Consider the following 22,505-nt stretch of genomic DNA (forward strand, 5'->3'; position numbering starts at 1 on the left):
AGTAAGAGGGGACTCTATAATCAGGGGGACAGGTAGGCAATTCAGTGGATGCAAAAAGGAAACACGGATGGTAGCTTGTCTCCCAGGTGCCAGGCTCCGAGATATTTCTGGTGACATCCGCAATGTACTGTGAAGGGAGGGTGAGTGGCCAGAAGCTGTAGTACATATAGATACCAACGACATAGGAAGAAAAAGGGAGGTGGTCATGAAAAAAAGAATTAAGGAGTTAGGAGGGAAGCAGAGAAGCAGGACATCAAGGGTAGTAATCTTGGGATTGCTGCCTGTGCCACGTAACAGTGAGGAAAGGAAGAGAATGAGGTGGCAAATAATTGGAGCAGGGGGCAGGGATTCAGATTTCTGGATAATTGGGACCTCTCCTGGGGCAAGTGGGACCTGTACCGAAGGACGGGTTGCACTTGCTCTTAAATCTGAGGGGGACAATAATCTTGAAGGCAGATTTACTAGAGCTGTTGGGAGTGGTTTAAACTAATATGTCGGAGGATGGGAACCAGGATGATAGAGCTGAGGATAAGCCAGCGGGTTTACAAGTAGATTTGGGGTGTAATATGAATGTAAGGAAGCCACCAATTGGGTTAAGTGCAGACTGAGCTAAGAGTTCAATCGTACCACAGAGGCAAAATTCAAGAGTAAAGAATGCAGGACTGAATGTGCTGTATTTAAATGTGTATAGCATTTGGAATAAAGTTGATGAACTTGTGGCACAATTAGAGATTGGTTGGTATGACATTGTGGGCATCACTGAGTCGTGGCGGAAAAAAGGCCATAGCTGGGAGCTTAACATCAAAGGATGTACTTTGTATCGAAGAGGATAGGCAGGAAGGTATAGGTGGTGGTGTGGTTCTGTTGTTAAGGGATGGAATTACATCTTTAGAAAGGTGACATAGGGTCAGAGAATATTGAATCTTTGTGGGTGGAGTTAAGAAACTGCAAGAGTTTAAAAAAAAACATTATGGACTCATACATAGGCCTCCAAATAGTAGCCAAGATGTGAGGTTGAGATTACAAAAGGGATCTGGAAAAGGCATGATACAATGCCTAATAAGGGTCATGATACAATTGTAATGAGTGACTTCAATATGCAAGGAGATTGGGAAAATTAGGTTGGTATCAGATCGCAAGCGAGGGAATTTGTTGAATGCCTACGAGATGGCTTTTTAGAGCAGCTTGTGCTTGAGCCTACCTTGGGAAAAGGTTATCTTAGATTGGGTGTTGTGTAATAACTCAGATCTTATTAGGGAACTTAATGTAAAGGAACCCTTAGGAGGCAGTGATCATAATTTGATTGAATTCATACTGCACTTTGACAGGGAAAAGCATAACTCACATGTATTAGTACTGCAATGGAACAAAAGGGAAATACAGAGGTATGAGGGAGGAGCTTGCCCAGGTGGATTGAAGGAGGATAATGGTGGGGATGATGGCAGAGCAGGTGTGGCTGAAGTTTTTGGGAATAGTTCACAAGGCGCAGGACAGATATGTCCCTCAAATGGCAGGAGTAGGCAACCATGGCTGACAAAGGAAGTTAGGGACTGCAAAAAATACCAAGGAAAGGGCATATAAGGTAGCGAAGTGAATGGGAATTTGGATGATTGGGAAGCTTTAAAATCCAACAGAAGGCAACTAACAAAGCTATAAGAAAGGAAAAGATGAAATATGAGGGTAGACTAGCCAATAATATAAAGCAGGATACAAAAAGATTTCAGTTATATAAAGAGTAAAAGGGAGGTGAGATATTGGACATCTGGAATATGATGTTGGTAAGGTGGTAATGGGGGACAAAGGAATAGCAGATGAATGTAATGGGTACTTTGCACCTGTTTTCACTGTGGAAGACACAAACAGTGTGCCAGAGGTCCATGAGTGTCAGGGAGCAAGAGTGAATGCCATTGCTATTACAAAGGAAAAAGAGATATGCAAATTCAAGGGTCTTAAGGTGGATAAGTTACTTGGGCCAGATGGACTACATCCCAGAGTCCTGAGAGAGGTTGCTGAAGAGATAATGGATGCAATGGACATGATCTTTCATGAATCACTTGATTCTGGCATGGCCCTGGAGGACTGGAAGATTGCAAATATCACTCCATGCTTGAAGGCGGCAAAAGAAAGGAAATTACAGGCTACTTAGTCTAGCCTCAGTGGTTGGGAAAGTGTTGGAGTCTATTATTAAGGATGAGGCTTCAAAGTACCTGGAGACTAATGATAAAATAAATCAAAGTCAGCATGGTTCTTGTAAAGGGAAATCTTGTCTGACAAATCTGTTAGAGTTCTTTGAGGGAGTAACAAGTAGGGTGGACAAAGGAGAGGCAGTGGATGTCATTTACTTGGATTTTCAGAAGGCGCTTAATAAGGTGCTACACACGTGGCTGCTTAACAAGACAAAATCCTATGTTACAGGGAAGATACTGGCATGGATAGCGGAATGGCTACCAGGCAGGCGGCAGCCAGTGGGAATAAAAGGGGCCTTTTCTGGTTGACTGCCTATGACTGGTGGTGTTACTCAGGGGTCAGTATTGGGACCACTGCTTTTCACATTGTCAATGATTTAGATAATGGAATTGAGGGCTTTGTGGCAAAGTTTGCAGATGATATGAAAATAGGTGGAAAGGTAGGTAGTGCTGAGGAAGCAAGGTGATTGTAGTACAACTTAGACAAACTGGAAGAATAGGCAAAAATGTGGCAAATGGAATATAGCTTTGGGAAATATATGATAATGCATTTTGTTGAAAGGAACAACACTGCGGACTGTTATCTATATGGGAGAAGGTTCAAACATCAGAGATGCACAGGAACGTAGGAGTCATTGTGCAAGACTCCCAGAAGCTTAATTTACAGGTTGAGTCTGTGGCAAAGAAGGCAAATGCAATGTTGGTATTTATTTCAAGGGGAACAGAATATAAAAACAAGGAGATAATGCTGAGCCTTTATGAGACACTAGTCAGGCTGCTCTTGGAGTATCATCAACAATTTTAGGCCCCATATCTCAGAAAGGATATGTTGTCATTGGAGAGAGTCAACAGAAGGGTCACAAGGATGATTCAGGAATGAAGGGGTTAACATAAGAGCAGTGTTTGGCAGCTTTGAGCCTGTACTCACTGGAATTTAGAAGAATACAGGGGGATCTCATTGAAACTTACTGAATGTTGAAAGGCCCAGATAGGGTAGATGTGGAGAGGATGTTTCCTATGGTGGGGGTATCAAGAACGAGAGGGCACATCCTCAAAATTGAGGGGCAACTCTTTAGAACAGAGGTAAGGAGGGATTTTTTTGGCCAGAGATCAGTAAATCTATGGAATGCTCTGTGGTGGAGGCCAGGTCTGTGCGTATATTTAAGGCGGAAGCTGATTGTTTCCTGATCAGTCAGGGCATCAAAGGATGTGGCAAGAAGGCAGGTGTATGGAGTTGAGTGAGATCTGGAATCAGCCATGATGGAATGATGGAGCAGACTTAATGGGCTGAAATGGCCCAATTCTGCTCCTATGTCCCATGGTTATGGGGAGAAGGTAGGAGAATGGGGTTGAGAGGGAAAATAAGTCAGTGATTATTGAATGGCAGGGCTGACTTACAGGCCAAATAGCCTAATCTGAAATATGTATTCATAAACAAAATAAATGCAATACACAGCTTAAGACAAGTGACTGAGAACAGGGATGACTGGGTGGTGCATTACAATAAAGGTATCCACATTCAGTTAACAGTACAGAAAACAGCAACTAAGGAAACACTCAGTTTAAGGCACGCAGGTACTGTGCAGAGATTAAAGATCAAAAGTTTGTTCACCTTACAACAAAGGAGGCTGTAAGGTGAAGCTAGAAAATTTACCATGATGACGTAAACCTGAAACTGAGGGAATGAAAATAAAAAGTCTAGCTTCCATATAATTATTTTTATCAAGTGATGATGGCAATCAGTATGGAAGTATCAAAGTGATAGATTGCTCTTCAAGATAATGGGAAACCGAAAAACAGTAACTTTTGGGATGAATCAAGGTGAAAGCATAAAGTTTTGTATTTGTTTCTTTTGGATATTTAGGTTAATATTACACAGAAAATACAGAAAGATCCAACATACAGAGATGTATTAAACTTAGAATACACACATATGCAAAAATGTTATGTGAATGGTTAAATTGTCTTATCTACAAATTCAAAGTGCCTCCTATTAGAGATTTTGAATAAGTTGGAAAGAGGAATCAGTGGCAAATATTTAAAATAAGTTGTTAAAATTATTATTTCATTGAATATGTTAAGATACTTTGGCTGGAACAATATGAACAATACTAAATGCTTCAATGCATTAGACTCATTTTGCAAGGCACAAGAAAGCAGATTTAAGAACGAAGCTCAAAACTAATTGTGATGTTAACTTTTTTCCAGGTAAAATTTAACAGCTCAGCATCAATTTCTTCAACAAATAAAGATAAAAATGGGAAGCAAATGCTGAACTAAAGCTAGATCTGAAATGCACATATGTAATTTAATTAGTGTTTTTCTGGAGATCTTTTATTTCGAAAATAATCTAATTTTCAAATATTTATTCATGATTAACATTGCCTGCAGGTAGTCTAGGTTATCAGGAACTTATTTCTTGTGCTTCAATAAGTGGTTTCATCAAGAGCAGTAACAGAAGCAGCCTCCCTATTACTGGTCAGCTAGGCAAAGAAGGAAACAATCTAAAATAGCGTTGTTAGAATAATATGTTCAGTAAAATGTACCTTACTGTCAGCTTTTATAACAATTCTTCCAAGTCCTCGTATGGGTCCTGGAGCTAGAGCATCTTGTCTGTCTTTAACAAAGGCCGATAGAATCTTCCAATAACTACTAATGTGTCTCTCTGCAAAGTTTATTAATCCAAAACGTAGGACCAATTTCTTAAGCCCCCAAACTGTCATCAAAACAAATTAAGAATACTTCATAAACATATTGCAACATATTGAATAGGAAAATATCCAACAATGACAGTTTTTGTAATGCTTAACTAGACCTCTATTTTGATCATATTACAGTGGATTCTCGTTAATTGGGCCATCGATTAATTGGGCAGCTGTTTATTTGGGTCAACACTAAAAGAACAAAAACTAACTCGTTAAGGTAGCTGGGATTCCCTTTGTTTATTTGGGCCACTATGCCTCCTAACTGGGGCAGAAGACTGTTGCCAAACAGTTTCTAACCAGTGTCATTTGTGTGGCCATGCTTATAGCAAACAGTTTTTAAGTAGCGTCAGTTGTGTGTGTTTGTGTTCAAAAAGCAGTGATTTTTGTCACTGATAGTTGGTGAGAAATAGCAGTAAGACAATTCAGAACTGTTTTGCTCACTGTGATTTCAGGCATTCGGGTTTGGAAGCACCAGAAACGGCCATTAGACATAAGGAGTAAAAAGTTTTTAAATAGCATCAGTTGCATGTGTCAGTGTTATTTCCTCCACTTGGACTGATGGTGGATAAAGCAGTGATTTTTTGATTATTTGTTTTTTATTTTGACTTTATACAGGAAGGCAATGAAGGTAGTCCATTATCTGCATTAAGTGTCTGTGCTGATTTTGTTCATTTACAGTCAATCAAAAGAACACTGTAGTGATGAATTCTTCCATCGATAACTATGAGAACTCATACACAGTTTTAGAATACTGGAGTAGTATCAGTAGTGTTCTAATTTGTTCTGTATTTCATTTAAATGCACAATTTGTACTCAGTTAAACAGTAGTTTGTCTTTGTTATGCTTTTTTCCTATTTCCACAAAACTTCGGCTAATATAGGGCAGCCGCTTAGCTGGACCAAAATGTATGGGTTCCGATGTGTCCCAATTAACCGGAATCCACTGTACATCTTGAGACACTTTCTACGGAACTTTTAAAATAGAAATACATCCCAGAATACTTCACAGATACATTATTTATCAAAAAGGTAGGAACAAAAATGTCCAAATAATGAGACTGCAAAATTCTCAGAGTTGACCACAGTTTCCAAGCAAGCAGAAGAATGACTCTATAAAATGAGTTAAACACACGACTAACTGTTTTAATCACAGGTCCATAATGGGACTTGAGAGATAAATCTTCAAGTGAGCGGACTTTTACCGTGGAAGAGTGAAGGATGTTTACAACAAAAACATAGAATTATTGACCCTATAGATGACAAGAAGTTGACAGATTAACAGATAGGTTATGACTAGATAGAGGAGGTTAATGTGTTCTTAAGATAGAAGTAGGCTATATTCACATTGAAATGGATCTTTGAGTTAATAGCAGTCAGAAATCAATTTGGCTAAATCTGAAACAGCAGTTCAGGACCAGGATAAAGTAATCACAGATATTTTAACTATGTAAATGCAAAACATCTAGAACAGGGTGTTAAATAACCTGTTTGAGCAGAAGCACTGATAGAAGCAAGACAGCTGAAGTAGATCTAAATGTTATCAGCATGCATATATAATCTGACTCAAAGTCAGAAATGATGTTGACAAGACATGGTATGTTGATAAGACACAGGAGTACAAACATACCTCGCAGACTCAAGAGTAGTGGGTCCAAAACCAATAAAAGATAAGCATCCTAAAATACAGATTGCTTAAACTTTAAAAAAAACGAAGGAAATCATGTTTAGCTCGCAGAAAGGCATAGGAAGAGAGTGCTGCAGTTAATTAGATTAAAGGATGCAGACACGAGAAAAGAGAATGTCTTTTGATAGGGCTTTTTTAATGCTGGTAAATATTGAGATTTGGCAGGAATGATTCAAATATGAGCAGATGAGCACAGATTAAGATGTGATAATTTATTCAAGAATATAAACAGGAAGGGGAGACCATAAATGAAATTAAAATAGAAAATGATGGAAACATTGCAAAAGGACAACTGACTGAAATTGTCATCCTCTCTGCAAAGATGCCAAATAACCAAATAATACTTTCACCATTTTATTTCAGATTTCTATTTTGACTTAAAGGCCTTCTTAAAATCTCTACACAAGTTGTGACTTTGTTCAAATACTTATCCTGGATTTAGCTGACATTGAAGATCACACCCTTGTCCAGGAGCTAATCATAATCTGCAATGAGATTCTGGCATGATTTCCTTTAAGCAATGGTAGGCCATTAGTTCACAAATACAGAAATAGGGATTTTCCTGTTATAAAAAAGGAGACAATGCCACAACAACTTCTATAGTCCTATTTAATTCCTTTTTTAAAGATTGTAACAATGTTGGCTTTTCTCTTTTTTTCTTTATCAATCTTTTTATTAATTTTAGAATATAAAAAAACAAAACATAGCAATGATACAGATAATAGGAGATAAATTGTTACACTTACAAACAGTAATCGTAAAGTCCAATATTGAAATTTGACAAAGCTCCCAATCATATAAAACTAACAACGGATAATACAAATCAAAAAAAAACTAAAAAAAATATGAAAAAGAAAAAAAAAGCAAAACCAAAAAAAAAATCCCAACCCAAAAGAAAGACAAAATTAATCAACTAAACTAAAAGACTTGGGCAAATTTAAAAACTTAAAAATGAAAAAGAAGAAAACCTTAGTGCCGACGACTCCATTCCCCTCCAACAACAATACAGAGAAATAAAATAGGTTTGGAAATAAAGATATTACATTAAGTGAAAATGCTGAATGAATGGCCTCCAAGTTTTTCCAAACTTGATGGAAGGGTCATAAACTGCACTTCTAATTTTCTCCAAATTCAAACACAGCATAGTTTGTGAAAACCAATGAAATACCTTAGGAGGGTTAATCTCTTTCCAATTCAACAAAATAGACCTTCTAGCCATTAAAGTAAGAAATGCAATCATTCTTCGTGATGAAGAGGTTAAATTATTTAAATCTATCATTGGTAGTCCAAAAATAGCAGTAATTGGATGTGGTTGTAAGTCTATATTTAAAACCGTTGAAATAATATCAAAAATATCTTTCCAATATTTCTGCAACAGGGGACATGACCAAAACATGTGGGTTAGAGAAGCTATCTCGAAATGACATCTGTCACATATTGGATTAATATAAGAGTAATAGCGAGATAGTTTACCTTTGGACATATGAGCCCTGTGTACTACTTTGAACTGTATTAACCTATGCTTAGCACACACACAGGATGAATTCACCAACTGAAGAATTTTTTCCCATTTTTCAGTCGGTATATTAATCTCAAGTTCTCTTTCCCAGTCAGCTTTAATTTTATTAGAAGCATCAGGACATAAATTCAAAATTATATCATATATGATTGCTACAACACTTTTCTGAGAGATTTAAATCTAAAATTTTTTCCAAAATATCCGTTGGATATGGATGTGGAAAATTAGGGAAAATAGTAATTAAAAAGTTCCTAATCTGTAAATATCTAAAAAAGTGAGATCTGGGTAAGTTATATTTATTAGAAAGTTGATCAAAAGACATAAAACAATTATCCATAAATAAATCACGAAAAGATATTATACCTTTAATTTTCCAATCAGAGTAAGCTTGATCCATCGTGGAAGGTTGAAAAAGAAAGTTTGACAAGATAGGGCTTGCTAGGATAAATTGATTGAACCCAAAAAATCTTCGAAATTGAAACCATATACGTAAAGTATGCTTAACTATTGGGTTATTCATTTGTTTATATAATTTAAAAGAAGTAAAAGGAAGTGAAGGCCCTAAAACTGAACCCAAGGAAAGCCCTTGTAATGAATTAGATTCAAGATTTACCCAATGAGGATTTAAAGATACGTCCAGATCTCGTAACCAAAATTTTAAATATCGAATATTAATTGCCCAATAATAGAATCTAAAATTCGGGAGGGCAAGCCCCCCCCTCCTTTTTAGACTTCTGTAAATACCTTTTACCTAACCTAGGATTTTTATTCTGCCAAATATATGAGGAAATTTTTGAATCTACATTATCAAAAAAAGATTTTGGGATGAAAATTGTAACTGATTGGAATATATACAAAAATTTAGGCAAAATGATCATCTTAATAGCATTAATCCGACCAATCAAAGACAAAGAGATTGGCGACCATTTGGTAAATAACAGTTTAATCTGATCAATTAAAGGTAAAAAAATTAGCTTTAAATAAATCTTTATATTTTTTCGTAATTGTTATCCCTAAATATATAAATGAATCATTAACCAGTTTAAATGGTAAAAATCGATAAATAGGTACATGCTTATTTAAAGGGAATAATTTCTCAAGAATGCTAGAATCTTTTCTTTATACCAGATTCAGTGCCAGTTATTTCCCTCTGATTTGATGATGAGTCTAAGGGAAAATGATAATGGGGTGGGTCAGATTGTCAGCAAGAGGTTCTCTTTCAGAGCATTGAGGGATGGTTTTTGTACTGATACATGGCACAGTGTTCTAAGTATCCTTCCATCCAGCTATGCTTTCCTTAAGGAAAATGAGCCCATCTTTGGTTTGAAGTGTTGCCTTAGAAAAGAAACTTTGACTGCAAGTGGAACTTGTAACTTGGAAAGGGGAATCACCATGTTTATTAGCAATAACCTCAATCTTCCTGGATCTATTGCACTTTTACTTATTTGCAATGACTGTGACGGTCTTCTGAATAGCTTCACGCCAAATAAGTTAAAGTCCAAAGACTTCTTCATGATCAGTGGACCATACTGTTGTCTGTAACATGCTGCAGCAGATGAACCAGTCTCTCATTCCAACTGGGATTAAACAAGGTCATATCACTTCTTCAGTCGTGTTCTTCATCTTCAGAGCAGAAATATTTGCCCTCTTCAGAATACCCATGACACATGCACAATGATAACGGCTTTCAATCTATTCTGTATCTTTTTTGCTCAGGTTAGGGAAGCCTCAAGTTTTCTCTCAACATCAAACAAAACAAAGTCCTCAACAAGGCTGCCTAAGGCCAACCTCAAATCACTGTTGAGAGTTGCTGAGACTTTGGAGAGCATTAAACATGAAAGATTGTACAGGCAAAGTGATGGATATAATCTGTGTCGACATTAACAAAGCCTTTGTCAAGGTCCCCATGGTAGGTTAGTCTTGAAGGTTAGATCTCATGGGGGTCCAGGGAGAGCTAGCTAATTCAATATACAAGTGGCTTGATGGTAGGAAGCAGATGGTGATAGTGGAAGGCCGATTTCCATACCCGAGGCTTATGATTAATGGTGTGCCACAGGGATCAGTACTGAGCCCATTGTTATTCGTCATTTATACAAACTATTTGGATGGGAATGTATAACACATAGTTAGTAAGTTTGCTCATGACACAAAAATAGGTGACATTATAGACAGCAAAGGAATTAATCAAAAATTACAGGGTGAATCTTTATCAGCTAGGTAAAGTGGGCCAAGTAATAGCAAATGACTGTCAATTCAAATAAACATGAGGGTTGCATTTTAGGAAGTCAAATCAAGGTAGAACTTTTACAATGAACAATCGAGCCTTACAGAATGTTCTAGAACAGAGGGACCTAGGAATACAAGTACATAGCTCCCTGAAAATGGCATCACAGGGTGGTAAAGGCAGTGCTTGGCACGCTGACCTTCAGTCAGGGCACTGTGTATACTGAGAGTGAATGTTTGCAAACTTTTTCTTCTTAGGTTGGGCGAGACTAGAACTAGAGGTCATAGGTTTCTGGTAAAAGGTGAAATATTTAAGGGGATTCTACGGGGGGAGCTTCTTCACTCCGAGGGTGGAGCCAGTCTGGAGTGAGCTGCCAATGGAAGTAGTAGATGAATGTTCAATTGTAACATTGAAGAGAAATTTGGAGAGGTACATGGATGCCAAAGGTATCGACAGCTACGGTTCAGGTGAAGGTAGATGGGACACGGTAGAAAAAGAGGCCAGATGGGGGAACGTGCCTGTTTCTGTGCTGTAGTGCTCTATGACTCCATAGGAGTTGATTTACATTGCAGCTGTACAAGATGTTGGTAAGATTGTACCTCGATTATTGTGTACAGTTTTGGCTATCCTGATATAGGAAATACATCATTAATCAGGAAAGATTGCAAAGAGATTTACAAGAATGTTGCCAGAACTCAAGGGCCTCAGTTTATAGGGAAGGTTGAGCAGGTTATGACTGTATTCCCTAGATCTTAAGAGGATGAGGGGTGACCTTTTTAAGAGTGTATAAAATCATGAACACAGAAAAGGTAAATGCAGTTTTTTTTTCCCCAGAGAACAATAATCAAAAACTAGATGGTATAGGTTTATGACAAGAGGAAAAAATGTAAAGGAGACTTGAGTAGCAACTATTCACTTAGTGGATCTGTGTGTACATGGTACAAACTACTAGAGGACGCAGTTGAGGCAGGCACAGTAATAACACTAAAGACACATGGACAGATACAGGAATAGGGAAAGTTCAGAGGGATATGGGCCAAACAGTCAAATGAGATTAGCTTAGATCGACAACTTGCTCTATTATTCTCTGACTCCATTTCTGTTACCTCACTAGCTACCCATCTCAGAGCCAAAATTCATTCTGACATTTGTCACAGGATCCTTCAGCACAGAGTAGTTACTTTAAAAAAATGCTGCAGCACATTTTCACCAATCATGATCTACACAGCGACACCAAGATTCAGAAGTATAATATAGTCATCATTTCTACATTCCTCGAAGGATGTGAAACCTGGCCAATCTACGGCAGCGCGTATGGAAGAGATTAAACAGTCAATGTTTTGAGCTGAGCCCATCTATCAGAACTGCAAAGGAAGGGGGAAGAAGCCAGAATATGAAGTTGGAGGGCCAGGAGGGGAAAGAGTACAAGCTGGCAAATGGTAAGTGAAACCAGGTGAGGTGGGTGGAGGATGGGGAATGAAGTGAGAATCTGGAAGGTAATAGGTGGAAGAGGTAAAGGACTGAAGAACAAAATCAGAAAATCAAAAAGGGACTATAGAAAATCCTTTACTTTAAATAGTACAGCCAGCATTCTTGTTGCAACCAATGTCACCAGCAGTGAGACAATGATCCTAGTGTAGTCATTCCCCCAAACCGAACATTCTGTGCACGTACTAGATTCTTGTTTTTTTCAAAGAAGTCCTTGATTCTCAGCCTAACTACGGCTAGGAGATTAATGCAAGCACAAAACAAAAAGGAAAAATATGCTAAAAATATATCTCAAGAAAACAGATGCAGTTATTATATTGTAAATCTGTAGTACTGATCATTGAATATAGTCAATCACTGATATCACTGAGCAGATAAGGGAAAAGTTTTTGTCTGGAATAGTGCTGACCAAGTGGGTATGGGTTAATGTATTTAAAAAGCCTGGTGATGTGAAAGAAGGGCAATTTGACAAGAGACAGAGATCAAGTTATAATGTCCACTAGCACAGGGACCAGTAGCATACTGGGAGCAAGAAGTGGGTCTTATGGGCCACATTTGATCAGAGAAACCATCTAGGAAAAGTAGGAAAAACATAGACTAAAAGCTAAGGTGAAATGAATCCTGCGACAAATGTGACATTAGTCATATTCATACTTAATTTATGCCGGGGGAAATTCATTACAGTTGCACCATAAATAATTAAGTAGTAATAAAACAATAAATGGTTAAATAGTAATGTGTAAATTATGCCAGGAAGTAAGTCCAAGACCAGCCTATTGGCTCAGGGTGTCTGACCCTCCAAGGGAGGAGTTGTAAAGTTTGATGGCCACAGGCAGGAATGACTTCCTATGACGCTCTGTGTTGCATCTCGGTGGAATGAGTCTCTGGCTGAATGTACTCCTGTGCCCAACTAGTACATTATGTAGTGTGAGAAAAATGTGAGAAGCAAGGATTATGAAAAAGTAGTATTTGAATGAGTGCTAATGACCTTGATGTATAACAGGACCTGGAGTATTTCACACTTGTTGCCTGAAAACATTGCTGGAGGGGTTAGGGCAATTTAAGATATTGGTTATGGAAAAAGCCATCTTTTTCAGGACGGCTCTGGAATTTTGCCATTCTGTGCACAGTAGTAAGTACAGTCGACTGCTTGATTTTCTGGGGCCCCAACATATATTGTTTTCTCCCCTGAATTGTTGCCACAGTTCCCTTCTAAAAGCTAAGATTTTTATAGCATGGAAACCAGCTCTTTGGCCCAGCATCTCCATGCCAAGCAAATAGCCATCTAACCTAGTCCTATTTGTCTGTGTTTGGTCCATATCCCTCAAAACATTTCCCATCCATACACAGTACTGTCCAAATGTATTTTAAGTTTTGTCACTATACCTGCCTTAACCTCTTCCTCTAAAAGCTTGTTTCATATACACATCACCCTTTTTGTGCAGAAATTGCCTTTTAAATCATTCCCCTCTCACAAAACCAGAGCCACACCTTAACATATACCTCACGACCAAGATCTATAAAACATTTGGGGATCATATATCACAAATGCTTTATGTACTAAGAATTTCAAGGTGGTGAAAATGGGATCTGGGGCTGAAATGTTAATTTAGCCTAAATTTAACATAAGACATTAACTTCATAAACAGTTGATAGCTGCACAAGGAATAGTCATAGAGGACATTATTAACTGGCACGTACATTTCTGGCATATGGACTAATGATGTTAGGGATTATTTTCATTCTGGTGTTTTTATCTAACAGAACAAGATCAACCAGTTGTCTGAGAGTCAAATATATTACCAGCTACAGGAACAGGAAGCAGCTCCAATATCCAAAGATTCAGCCAGATCTGCACTATAGCAATAGCCCAAACAAGCATCACAAAGTAGATTGCACTTGTTTTCTTCTTTTTGGCAAATGACACAATTCCAGGCCTTGGTACTCTGATTGGAGTAAACAAGGTTGAGGAGGCAGAGGAGGTGGCAGATGACGAGGAGCTGAAGTCTCTAGATTCAGCAGACCCTAGTGAGAGAAAAAAAATACATTACTGTTTGATTAAATCAGCAATGGGAACACTGCAAGAACTAACAAAATTAAATGACCAAGTTATACCCCTATTAAGTACGATTCAGAACAAGGCAGTAATTAAATCAAGAAAACTGCCAGATTTCAAATGAAAACCAAAGTGAAACACAATGATTTTCTGTAGGGAAGAAAGTCTATCCATTTATTTATTGATTGATTGAGATGCAGTGTGGAATAGACCCTTTGAGCTGCACTTCCCAGCAATCCTTAATTTAACCCTACCCTAATCACAGAACAATTTACAATGACCAATTAACCCACTAACCTTTGGACTGTGTGAGGAAACAGGAGCACCCGGAGAAAATTCATGCATTCTATAGGGAGGACATACAGATTTCTTACTTTGGACTCTTTTAATATCAACTAAACTACCCATTTTCAGACTATCTTATTGCTCCTTCCAAAAACAATATTTGATTATGACTCAATTATTTAGTTCACTTTAATAGTATTAATGGCAACTAACAATATTTGTCTAAAGTGATTCTATTCTTACCCCTAGTTTTAACAGTGTCCTTTGGCACAACTTTGTCACCAAGCAAACAATTTGTCATTTGCCTCAATGAACATTTCCAAACATGTAAAAAAAAAAGAGCCAGAAGTCATGCTCTGTACTGGAACCAACAACAAGGATTCACATCTGTTTCACATTCGGGTCAGAATTTTAGGAGCTAGGAAGTTTGAAAGCAGTTACATACCCCTGGTGACATATAGAAGTGAACAGGGAAGCAGGAATACATGAGAAGTCAATGCTGGCTGCAGAAACAATGCAAATAGATGGACTTGGATTCTTGACACACTGAAAACAGTCAAGAAGCAAAAGGGACTCATACAATTTGAACAGCTTAAAAAGACCAAGACTAATATTGCCTAGAGAATTGGTGTTTTGGTTGAGTATATAAAATAACTAGGAGGAGAAGATGCAGCAGAATGAAGAAAGCTAGAGAAGGTACAAACTACTGTGAGCATTTGGGGGCACACATAGTAAGAATAAAGGAAGTTCTAAAGCGGAAAGGATCAGGCAGCAGGTAAATTTGTGGTGGACTATCTTGAGTATTGAGTGCAAAAGCATAGATCCCAATAACGGGGTAGCTGCAGACTGAACTAAAATTGAGCAGCAGTAAGCGAGATAGGGTATTCAAGGAGATCCATGGTTACCACATCTTCAGAGGAAGTAGGTCAAAATTAAAGCGATGATGGACTTGGAAGCTTTAAGTACAAAATTTATTTGGTTAGACTTAAACAATACAGAAACTACAATACCGCTGGATGAACAGTACATTACAGGTTTCCCCCGCTACCCAAAGGTAGAGCGTTCCTATGAAACGGTTCGTAAGCCGGAATGTTGTAAAGTGAATAAGCAATTACCATTTATTAATATGGGAAAATTTTTTGAGCGTTCCCAGACCCAAAAAAAACCCTACAAAATCATGCCAAAAAACACATAAGACCTAAAATAACAGTAACATATAGTAAAAGCAGGAATGATATGATACACAGCCTATATAAAGTAGAAATACTTTCCTGCAGCACTGCCTAGTGCAGCAAAAATCTCACGGCAGCACTCTCAGCAGAAACACTCTCTCCAGTAACCTTTAAGCTATGAAGCTGCCAAATCATACCAAGTAACACATAAAAATACACAGCCTATATAAAGTAGAAATAATGTATGTACAGTGTAGTTTCACTTACCGGAATCGGGAAGACTCCATCCAATAAATTGCAGTTTCGTCACAGTTAAACGCTTGCTATACGAATACAGTAACCACCTTCTGTAATTATTTTCTTCAGTTCTGCTGGGAACTTTTCGGCAGCTTCAGTATCAGCCGAAGCACACTCTCCCGTAAACGTTAAACTATGAAGCTGCCCTCGCCTCAGAAACCAATCAAACCACCCATGACTACCTTTAAGTTACACCTTCGCAACACTTTCATCACCATCGTTCAGTGCTTTCTGTTTCAGCTTATTAAAAAGACTGACTGATTTCTTCTTAGGTATAAGAAAACTTAACGGAACACCACGCTTTGTACACCCATCAATCCACTCAAGCAATAGATTGGATTGCCGACTAAGAGACCACTTTGCTACGAGCAGAACCAACAGTAACATCGACAGCTTTCAAAATTCTTTTTCTCTGCGTATAAATAGTGCGAATTGACTGTAAAAGCTTTTATAGATATGTAAAAAGGAAAAGACTGGTAAAGACAACTGTAGGTCCCCTATAGACAGAAACAGGTGAATTGATTATGGGGAGCAAGGACATGGCAGACCAATTGAATAATTACTTTGGTTCTGTCTTCACTAAGGAGGACATAAATAATCTTCCAGAAATAGTAGGGGACAGAGGGTCCAGTGGGATGGAGGAACTGAGCAAAATACATGTTAGTAGGGAACTGGTGTTAGGTAAATTGAAGGGATTAAAGGCAGATAAATCCCCAGGGCCAGGTGGTCTGCATCCCAGAGTGCTTAAGGAAGTAGCCCAAGAAATAGTGGATGCATTAGTGATAATTTTTCAAAACTCGTTAGATTCTGGACTAGTTCCTGAGGATTGGAGGGTGGCTAATGTAACACCACTTTTTAAAAAAGGAGGGAGAGAGAAACCGGGGAATTATAGACTGGTTAGCCTAACATCGGTGGTGGGGAACCTGCTGGAGTCAGTTATCAAAGATGTGATAACAGCACACTTGGAAAGTGGTAAAATCATTGGACAAAGTCAGCATGGATTTGTGAAAGGAAAATCATGTCTGACGAATCTCATAGAATTTTTTGAGGATGTAACTAGTAGAGTGGATAGGGGAGAACCAGTGGATGTGGTATATTTGGATTTTCAAAAGGCTTTTGACAAGGTCCCACACAGTTGATTAGTGTGCAAACTTTAAGCACACGGTATTGGGGGTAAGGTATTGATGTGGATAGAGAATTGGTTGGCAGACAGGAAGCAAAGAGTGGGAATAAGCAGGACCTTTTCAGAATGGCAGGCAGTGACTAGTGGGGTACCGTAAGGCTCAGTGCTGGGACCCCAGTTGTTTACAATATATATTAATGACTTGGATGAGGGAATTAAATGCAGCATCTCCAAGTTTGCGGATGACACGAAGCTGGGCGGCAGTGTTAGCTGTGAGGAGGATGCTAAGAGGATGCAGGGTGACTTGGATAGGTTGGGTGAGTGGGCAAATTCATGGCAGATGCAATTTAATGTGGATAAATGTGAAGTTATCCACTTTGGTGGCAAAAATAGGAAAACAGATTATTATCTGAATGGTGGCCGATTAGGAAAAGGGGAGGTGCAACGAGACCTGGGTGTCATTATACACCAGTCATTGAAAGTGGGCATGCAGGTACAGCAGGCGGTGAAAAAGGCAAATGGTATGCTGGCATTTATAGCGAGAGGATTCGAGTACAGGAGCAGGGAGGTACTACTGCAGTTGTACAAGGCCTTGGTGAGACCACACCTGAAGTATTGTGTGCAGTTTTGGTCCCCTAATCTGAGGAAAGACATCCTTGCCATAGAGAGAGTACAAAGAAGGTTCACCAGATTGATTCCTGGGATGGCAGGACTTTCATATGAAGAAAGACTGGATGAACTAGGCTTGTACTCGTTGGAATTTAGAAGATTGAGGGGGGATCTGATTGAAACGTATAAAATCCTAAAGGGATTGGACAGGCTAGATGCAGGAAGATTGTTCCCGATGTTGGGGAAGTCCAGAATGAGGGGTCACAGTTTGAGGATAAGGGGGAAGCCTTTTAGGACTGCGATTAGGAAAAACTTCTTCACACAGAGAGTGGTGAATCTGTGGAATTCTCTGCCACAGGAAACAGCTGAGGCCAGTTCATTGGCTATATTTAAAAGGGAGTTAGATATGGCCCTTGTGGCTATGGGGATCGGGGGTATGGAGGGAAGGCTGGTGCAGGGTTCTGAGTTGGATGATCAGCCATGATCATAATAAATGGCGGTGCAGGCTCAAAGGGCTGAATGGCCTACTCCTGCACCTATTTTCTATGTTTCTATGAATGGTGGACACAGGCAAGTTCAACACGCGGACAATTTCCTTACTTCGTTCACGCCGATTGAAACTTTTAATTATGTCTAGTTTTACGCGAAGTGTAACACCCTTACCAGCTCTTTTAGGCTTTTCCAATACCTCAGAACTCAACTTGCTAACGGATGCACAAAATAAATTGAGATAAAGCACGTGTTTAAGCAATGGCGGCTAGAATGCAGTTCCGGGGGAGGAGCTTGGCTGTTCGGGTGCGCGCTGCCTTTTCTCGTAATAGTGAAAACACCTTCTGTTAGCAAAAACAGGTAATTAACGTAGGTCTTTCGTAACAGCGAGGTGTCGTAAAGCGAACGTTCGGAAAACGGGGGCCACCTGTATAGTGATAATGGAAGACCTCAATTACACTGGACAGCAATTTTTTTCCTGAAAGTATTGAACATTAAACGACTACAGCCCGTTACGTTACAGGCACATTAAAGTTGTGCCCACCATGTAACCTACTCTAAGAAGCTGCTTAGAATTTCCCTACCATATAGCCTTCTATTTTTCTAAGCTCCATGTACCTATAAGACCCAACTGCATCTGCCAAAATTTGGCTTTTAATTTTCAAAAACAGGTAAAAAAACATTGACTCCCTTTCTCCTCCCAATATTTATTGAAGTTCAGAACTGCTATAATTTTCTCTCATTAGGCCTAACGGAAACTGGTCACCAGGTTAACTCAGAAGCACATGAAAGTTGAACAGATTCTTATCACAAAGTCAAAAGCATAAATGCCCAAACAAGCAAAAGGTCCCCACATACTGCAGTCTCAAATGTTGTTTATTCAAAATATCCCTTGTAATTAATTTGTGCATCAATTGCTTCATAAAAATTGACAATAAAGCAGTTTTTAAGAAGCAGTGAAATAAAAACTCAGAACCGATCAATAAATTTTAAAAATAATTTACAGTAACCATGCAAATATAAATATTCAAATGACGAGAAACTTTAATACAAGTTTGCTGAAAACTAATATATTTTGACTGGATTTTATTTAAAGTTAAATTCATTATTTTAATGTTACAGCCACCAGTTGAAACTATTGTTTCCTCAGACTTTTTTGTGGATTTTGAAGCTGAACAAAAATATAATTTCAGACTACTTGTATCACATAGGAATTTGGAGAAACTAAAAATTAACTTTTATTGAATATAATGCATTTAATTGCATAATGTTGCTGACGCTTTGCAATAGTTCAACTTAGCTAAAAATGTTTCGTTGATGATTTTCATTTGTATTCAGTGTCTGGGGCTTCTCACTTAAGTGTCCAACAATAATCAGCGTTGATGAATTTTAGTTGCCCTGATACAGTTTCTCCTTGATCAAATGTCCTGGTGAAACATTTCACCACACTCGTCATTGACAGCGCCAAGATATGCAGGGAAGAAATCTAAATGGGAATGCAGAAAATGGATCTTCAGTGACATGTTGCACTTCATAGTCTTCGTTTGCTTGAAACATATTGTCAACCAGTTGCACGTAATTTGGTACTCTGTAGTTGCCAAGAAAATTTTCAACAACATTCTTGAATGCCTTCCTTGCGATTTTCTCCAGTCCCTCTAGAAGCTGTTCGAATTGCCTGATGTTGATGGCCTGTTTGATTTGGGAACCAACAAAAATGACTTCCTTAATCTTGGCATCAGTTACTCTGGGAAATAGCTGTCTCAAATAATGAAATCCTTTATGAAAATATCTGTGCCTGGTGACAGCAGATTCCATCACTGCAGTCTTGAACACAGTAATTCTGCTTTCACCTTTGACAAACCCAAGTCAATTAACTCAGATTGAGTTATCAGATGAGGCTCACTCAACATAAAGGTTCAAAATCGGTATCAGTATCATTTTCCATTCCTGGCTTGTGCATCATGACATCTTCATCTGCCTCCTCTAGACTCCATGTCTCTGGTGGCTTCGGTACTGCAAGACTATCGTCATGCGGCACAGGTATCATGGCTGAAGGGAGATTGGGGTATTCAATGGATTTCTTGTTTTTAGCAGAGAAACCAGACACACTGGTCAGGCAGAAGCAGCAGTCTGTCACATGATCCTTCTGCTCTCACCACACCATCAAGACAGCAAGCGAGATTGATTTCCGAGTACCTCTGAGCCAAGCTCTACGATCGACAGCGGAGCGCATGTTATACAACAAATGTGGGGAGCCCAGGCTTTGCCTTGGTCACGGCTGTTGGAATATTGGCGAGACATTTTGCTATCGCAAATAGTCCTGAAAACACAATTACCTTATTATAATGAGTACACACAATATGCTATGTGTGTAGAGCAGGCGCATCAATGTGATCGCAAACCGATATACATGTAAATACAATGCATAAAACAGTGTGTGCATGATGCTTTTACAGCCTTTCTAAAATCTGTCCTGCCATGCATCATGCCCTGCCTAAGCATGCCTGAACAAGATAAAAAAAAACTTTCAGCTTACATTGTGGGCAACATTTTAGCAGACTCGAATTATGAATTGAAATAACAAATATAGGCGATTAAAAAAAAGGTGAGTAACAAGGAAATTTCAAGGTAATTTTCATGATCAGCAGCCCAAACTCCACAAGATATACCCTAAGGCAGTGGTCCCCAACCTCCTGGCCGCGGACCAATACCGGGCCGCGAAGCACGCAGGGGTGCAGCGGTAGCTGAAGCGCACCCAGCACATCTTTAAGAAAAAAGCCAAAATAAACAAGCTAATTAATTAGGTGCCGCCCGGCACTTAAATGTCAGCCCAGATCAGAGGCGATTGCCAATTTCATTTGCTCCACGCGATGTTCACTCCTTTTTCCAGGACGCTGGAGCCTTTAGCTGTTCCAATGTTTGGTCAATTTAAACGCCAGTCCAGACAGGCTGAAAAGACAGGGCTGTCAGGATCGAGGTGACACGTTGAATCTACACAAACTTCTAATAAAGTATAGGCGCTGCTGTGCTTTCTTTGTAATGACAGTTACATGCTGGTCCCAGGACAGATCCTCTGACACTTTTCAGAGAGAGAAACGTCGATCCTTAATGCCGAAGAATTTAAAGTTATTGACCCTCTTCACCTCAGTTCCTCTAATGAAGACTGGCTTCTGGGTGGCACCTAATTAATTAACTTGCTTATTTCAGCTTTTTTATTAAAGATGTGCTGGGTGCACTCGACCTACCGCTGCACCCCTGCATGCTTCGCGGCCCGGTATCAGTCCGCGGCCTGGAGGTTGGGGACTACTGCCCAAAGGTATTCAGGAAACAAAATCTTTGTTGTCCAGTGTTACTTTATGACTGACGGGGAAAAGTAAACATGTATGGGATAATTAACAAAGGAATTCTTGAATTTTGTAAGACTTAAATGAATTTCCAACCCAATGATGTTATTCTCCTGATGAGATGGAAGATAGTAGAATCTGGAGTAACCAACAATGTACTGGAGGAACTCTGGATCATGCAGTGTCAACATTTTCCTTCCTCCCACAGATGCTGTATGACCTGCTGAGTTTTCCAGTGGGTAACACAAGTAGAGAAACTGTGGAGTGAACTGGCAAAGCGAACTATAAAGTCAATGGCATACTTCTTCTCCTAAATACTTTACAATTTCTAAGCAGGAGTGCATTTTTAAGGATTTTAATGATAACAAGCTTGATAAAATAAACTACTATAGTGGATTCCACCACATGAATCAAACTTAGTTTGGTCAAGAAATATTTGATACAACACTGTATTTTGACATTTACCATCTCGTAGAACATCATGCATTCAGGTCCACAAAACCTTAATTATTGTCTCTCAAAACACCAAGATCAACCTGGAGCCTTTTGGCCACATCTTTATTTTATGCTATTCCCATTAGTGAATAATTGTCTATTTAATGAAAAGTGGCCATACAAATTCACAACAAATTTGGAAGCAGCACTATATCAGTGAGATTATAACCCAATGTAGTGACTTTTAGCAAGATCTATTCTTTTGAGTGTTGGGGCTATAAACTTCTAACTTTCCTTGCTATTGGTGCCAAGGCCAAAGGTGATGGATAAATGGACTTCATGGAGGCTGAGTGAGGGTGGCAGAACAACATGCATGACTGGGAAGTGACTGGGTGAAATATCAGCTCCAAAATTAGCCTATGTAGCATTCTTACTCTCTGCAGATTATATTAAATTCTTTCAAAACAGTATAAAAGGCTGAGGATAGGGCCAGGTGTTGATTGTAGTCTATAAGGCTGGAGTCACCTCTAGTTCTAGACCGTCTCATAGGAGGAAGCATCTCTCCATGTCCATCCTGCCAAGACCCCTCATTATCTTGTACGTTTCAATTAAGGAGATTCCTGCTGTTTTAGGGGAAACAAGATTAGCCTGTGAAATCTTTCACTGCATAATACACCCATAATTATTATTCTTATGACAGAGCTTCAGCTGTAAGACCAAGCACAGAATTATATTATCAACACTGTGATGTTCTTACTGTGATAAACAATGTACTTATCAACTCAGAGATTTCCTTTCAAAACAACTTGCATTTATAAAGTAATTAAATCAACAGTTGTGGATATATATGGGCTTATTTGAACATAGTTGCTGCTATGAGAATCAGGTTT

At 38.8% G+C, this 22,505-nt stretch overlaps 1 protein-coding gene across 1 annotated transcript in view; it reads right to left on the bottom strand.

Moving 5' to 3' along the window:
- Positions 1–22,505, bottom strand: part of tmem245 (transmembrane protein 245) — a 115,993-nt gene that overhangs the window by 67,921 nt on the left and 25,567 nt on the right. Inside the window, exons 5-6 of the mRNA XM_072253527.1 lie at positions 13,609–13,830; positions 4,733–4,902 (exon numbers count right to left, since the gene is read on the bottom strand). Coding sequence (XP_072109628.1) covers positions 4,733–4,902; positions 13,609–13,830 — 392 coding nt within the window. The remainder of the gene's footprint in view (positions 1–4,732; positions 4,903–13,608; positions 13,831–22,505) is intronic.

This window comes from Mobula birostris, chromosome 3, assembly GCF_030028105.1.
Source record: "Mobula birostris isolate sMobBir1 chromosome 3, sMobBir1.hap1, whole genome shotgun sequence".
In the NCBI taxonomy this organism is placed as follows: domain Eukaryota; kingdom Metazoa; phylum Chordata; class Chondrichthyes; order Myliobatiformes; family Myliobatidae; genus Mobula; species Mobula birostris.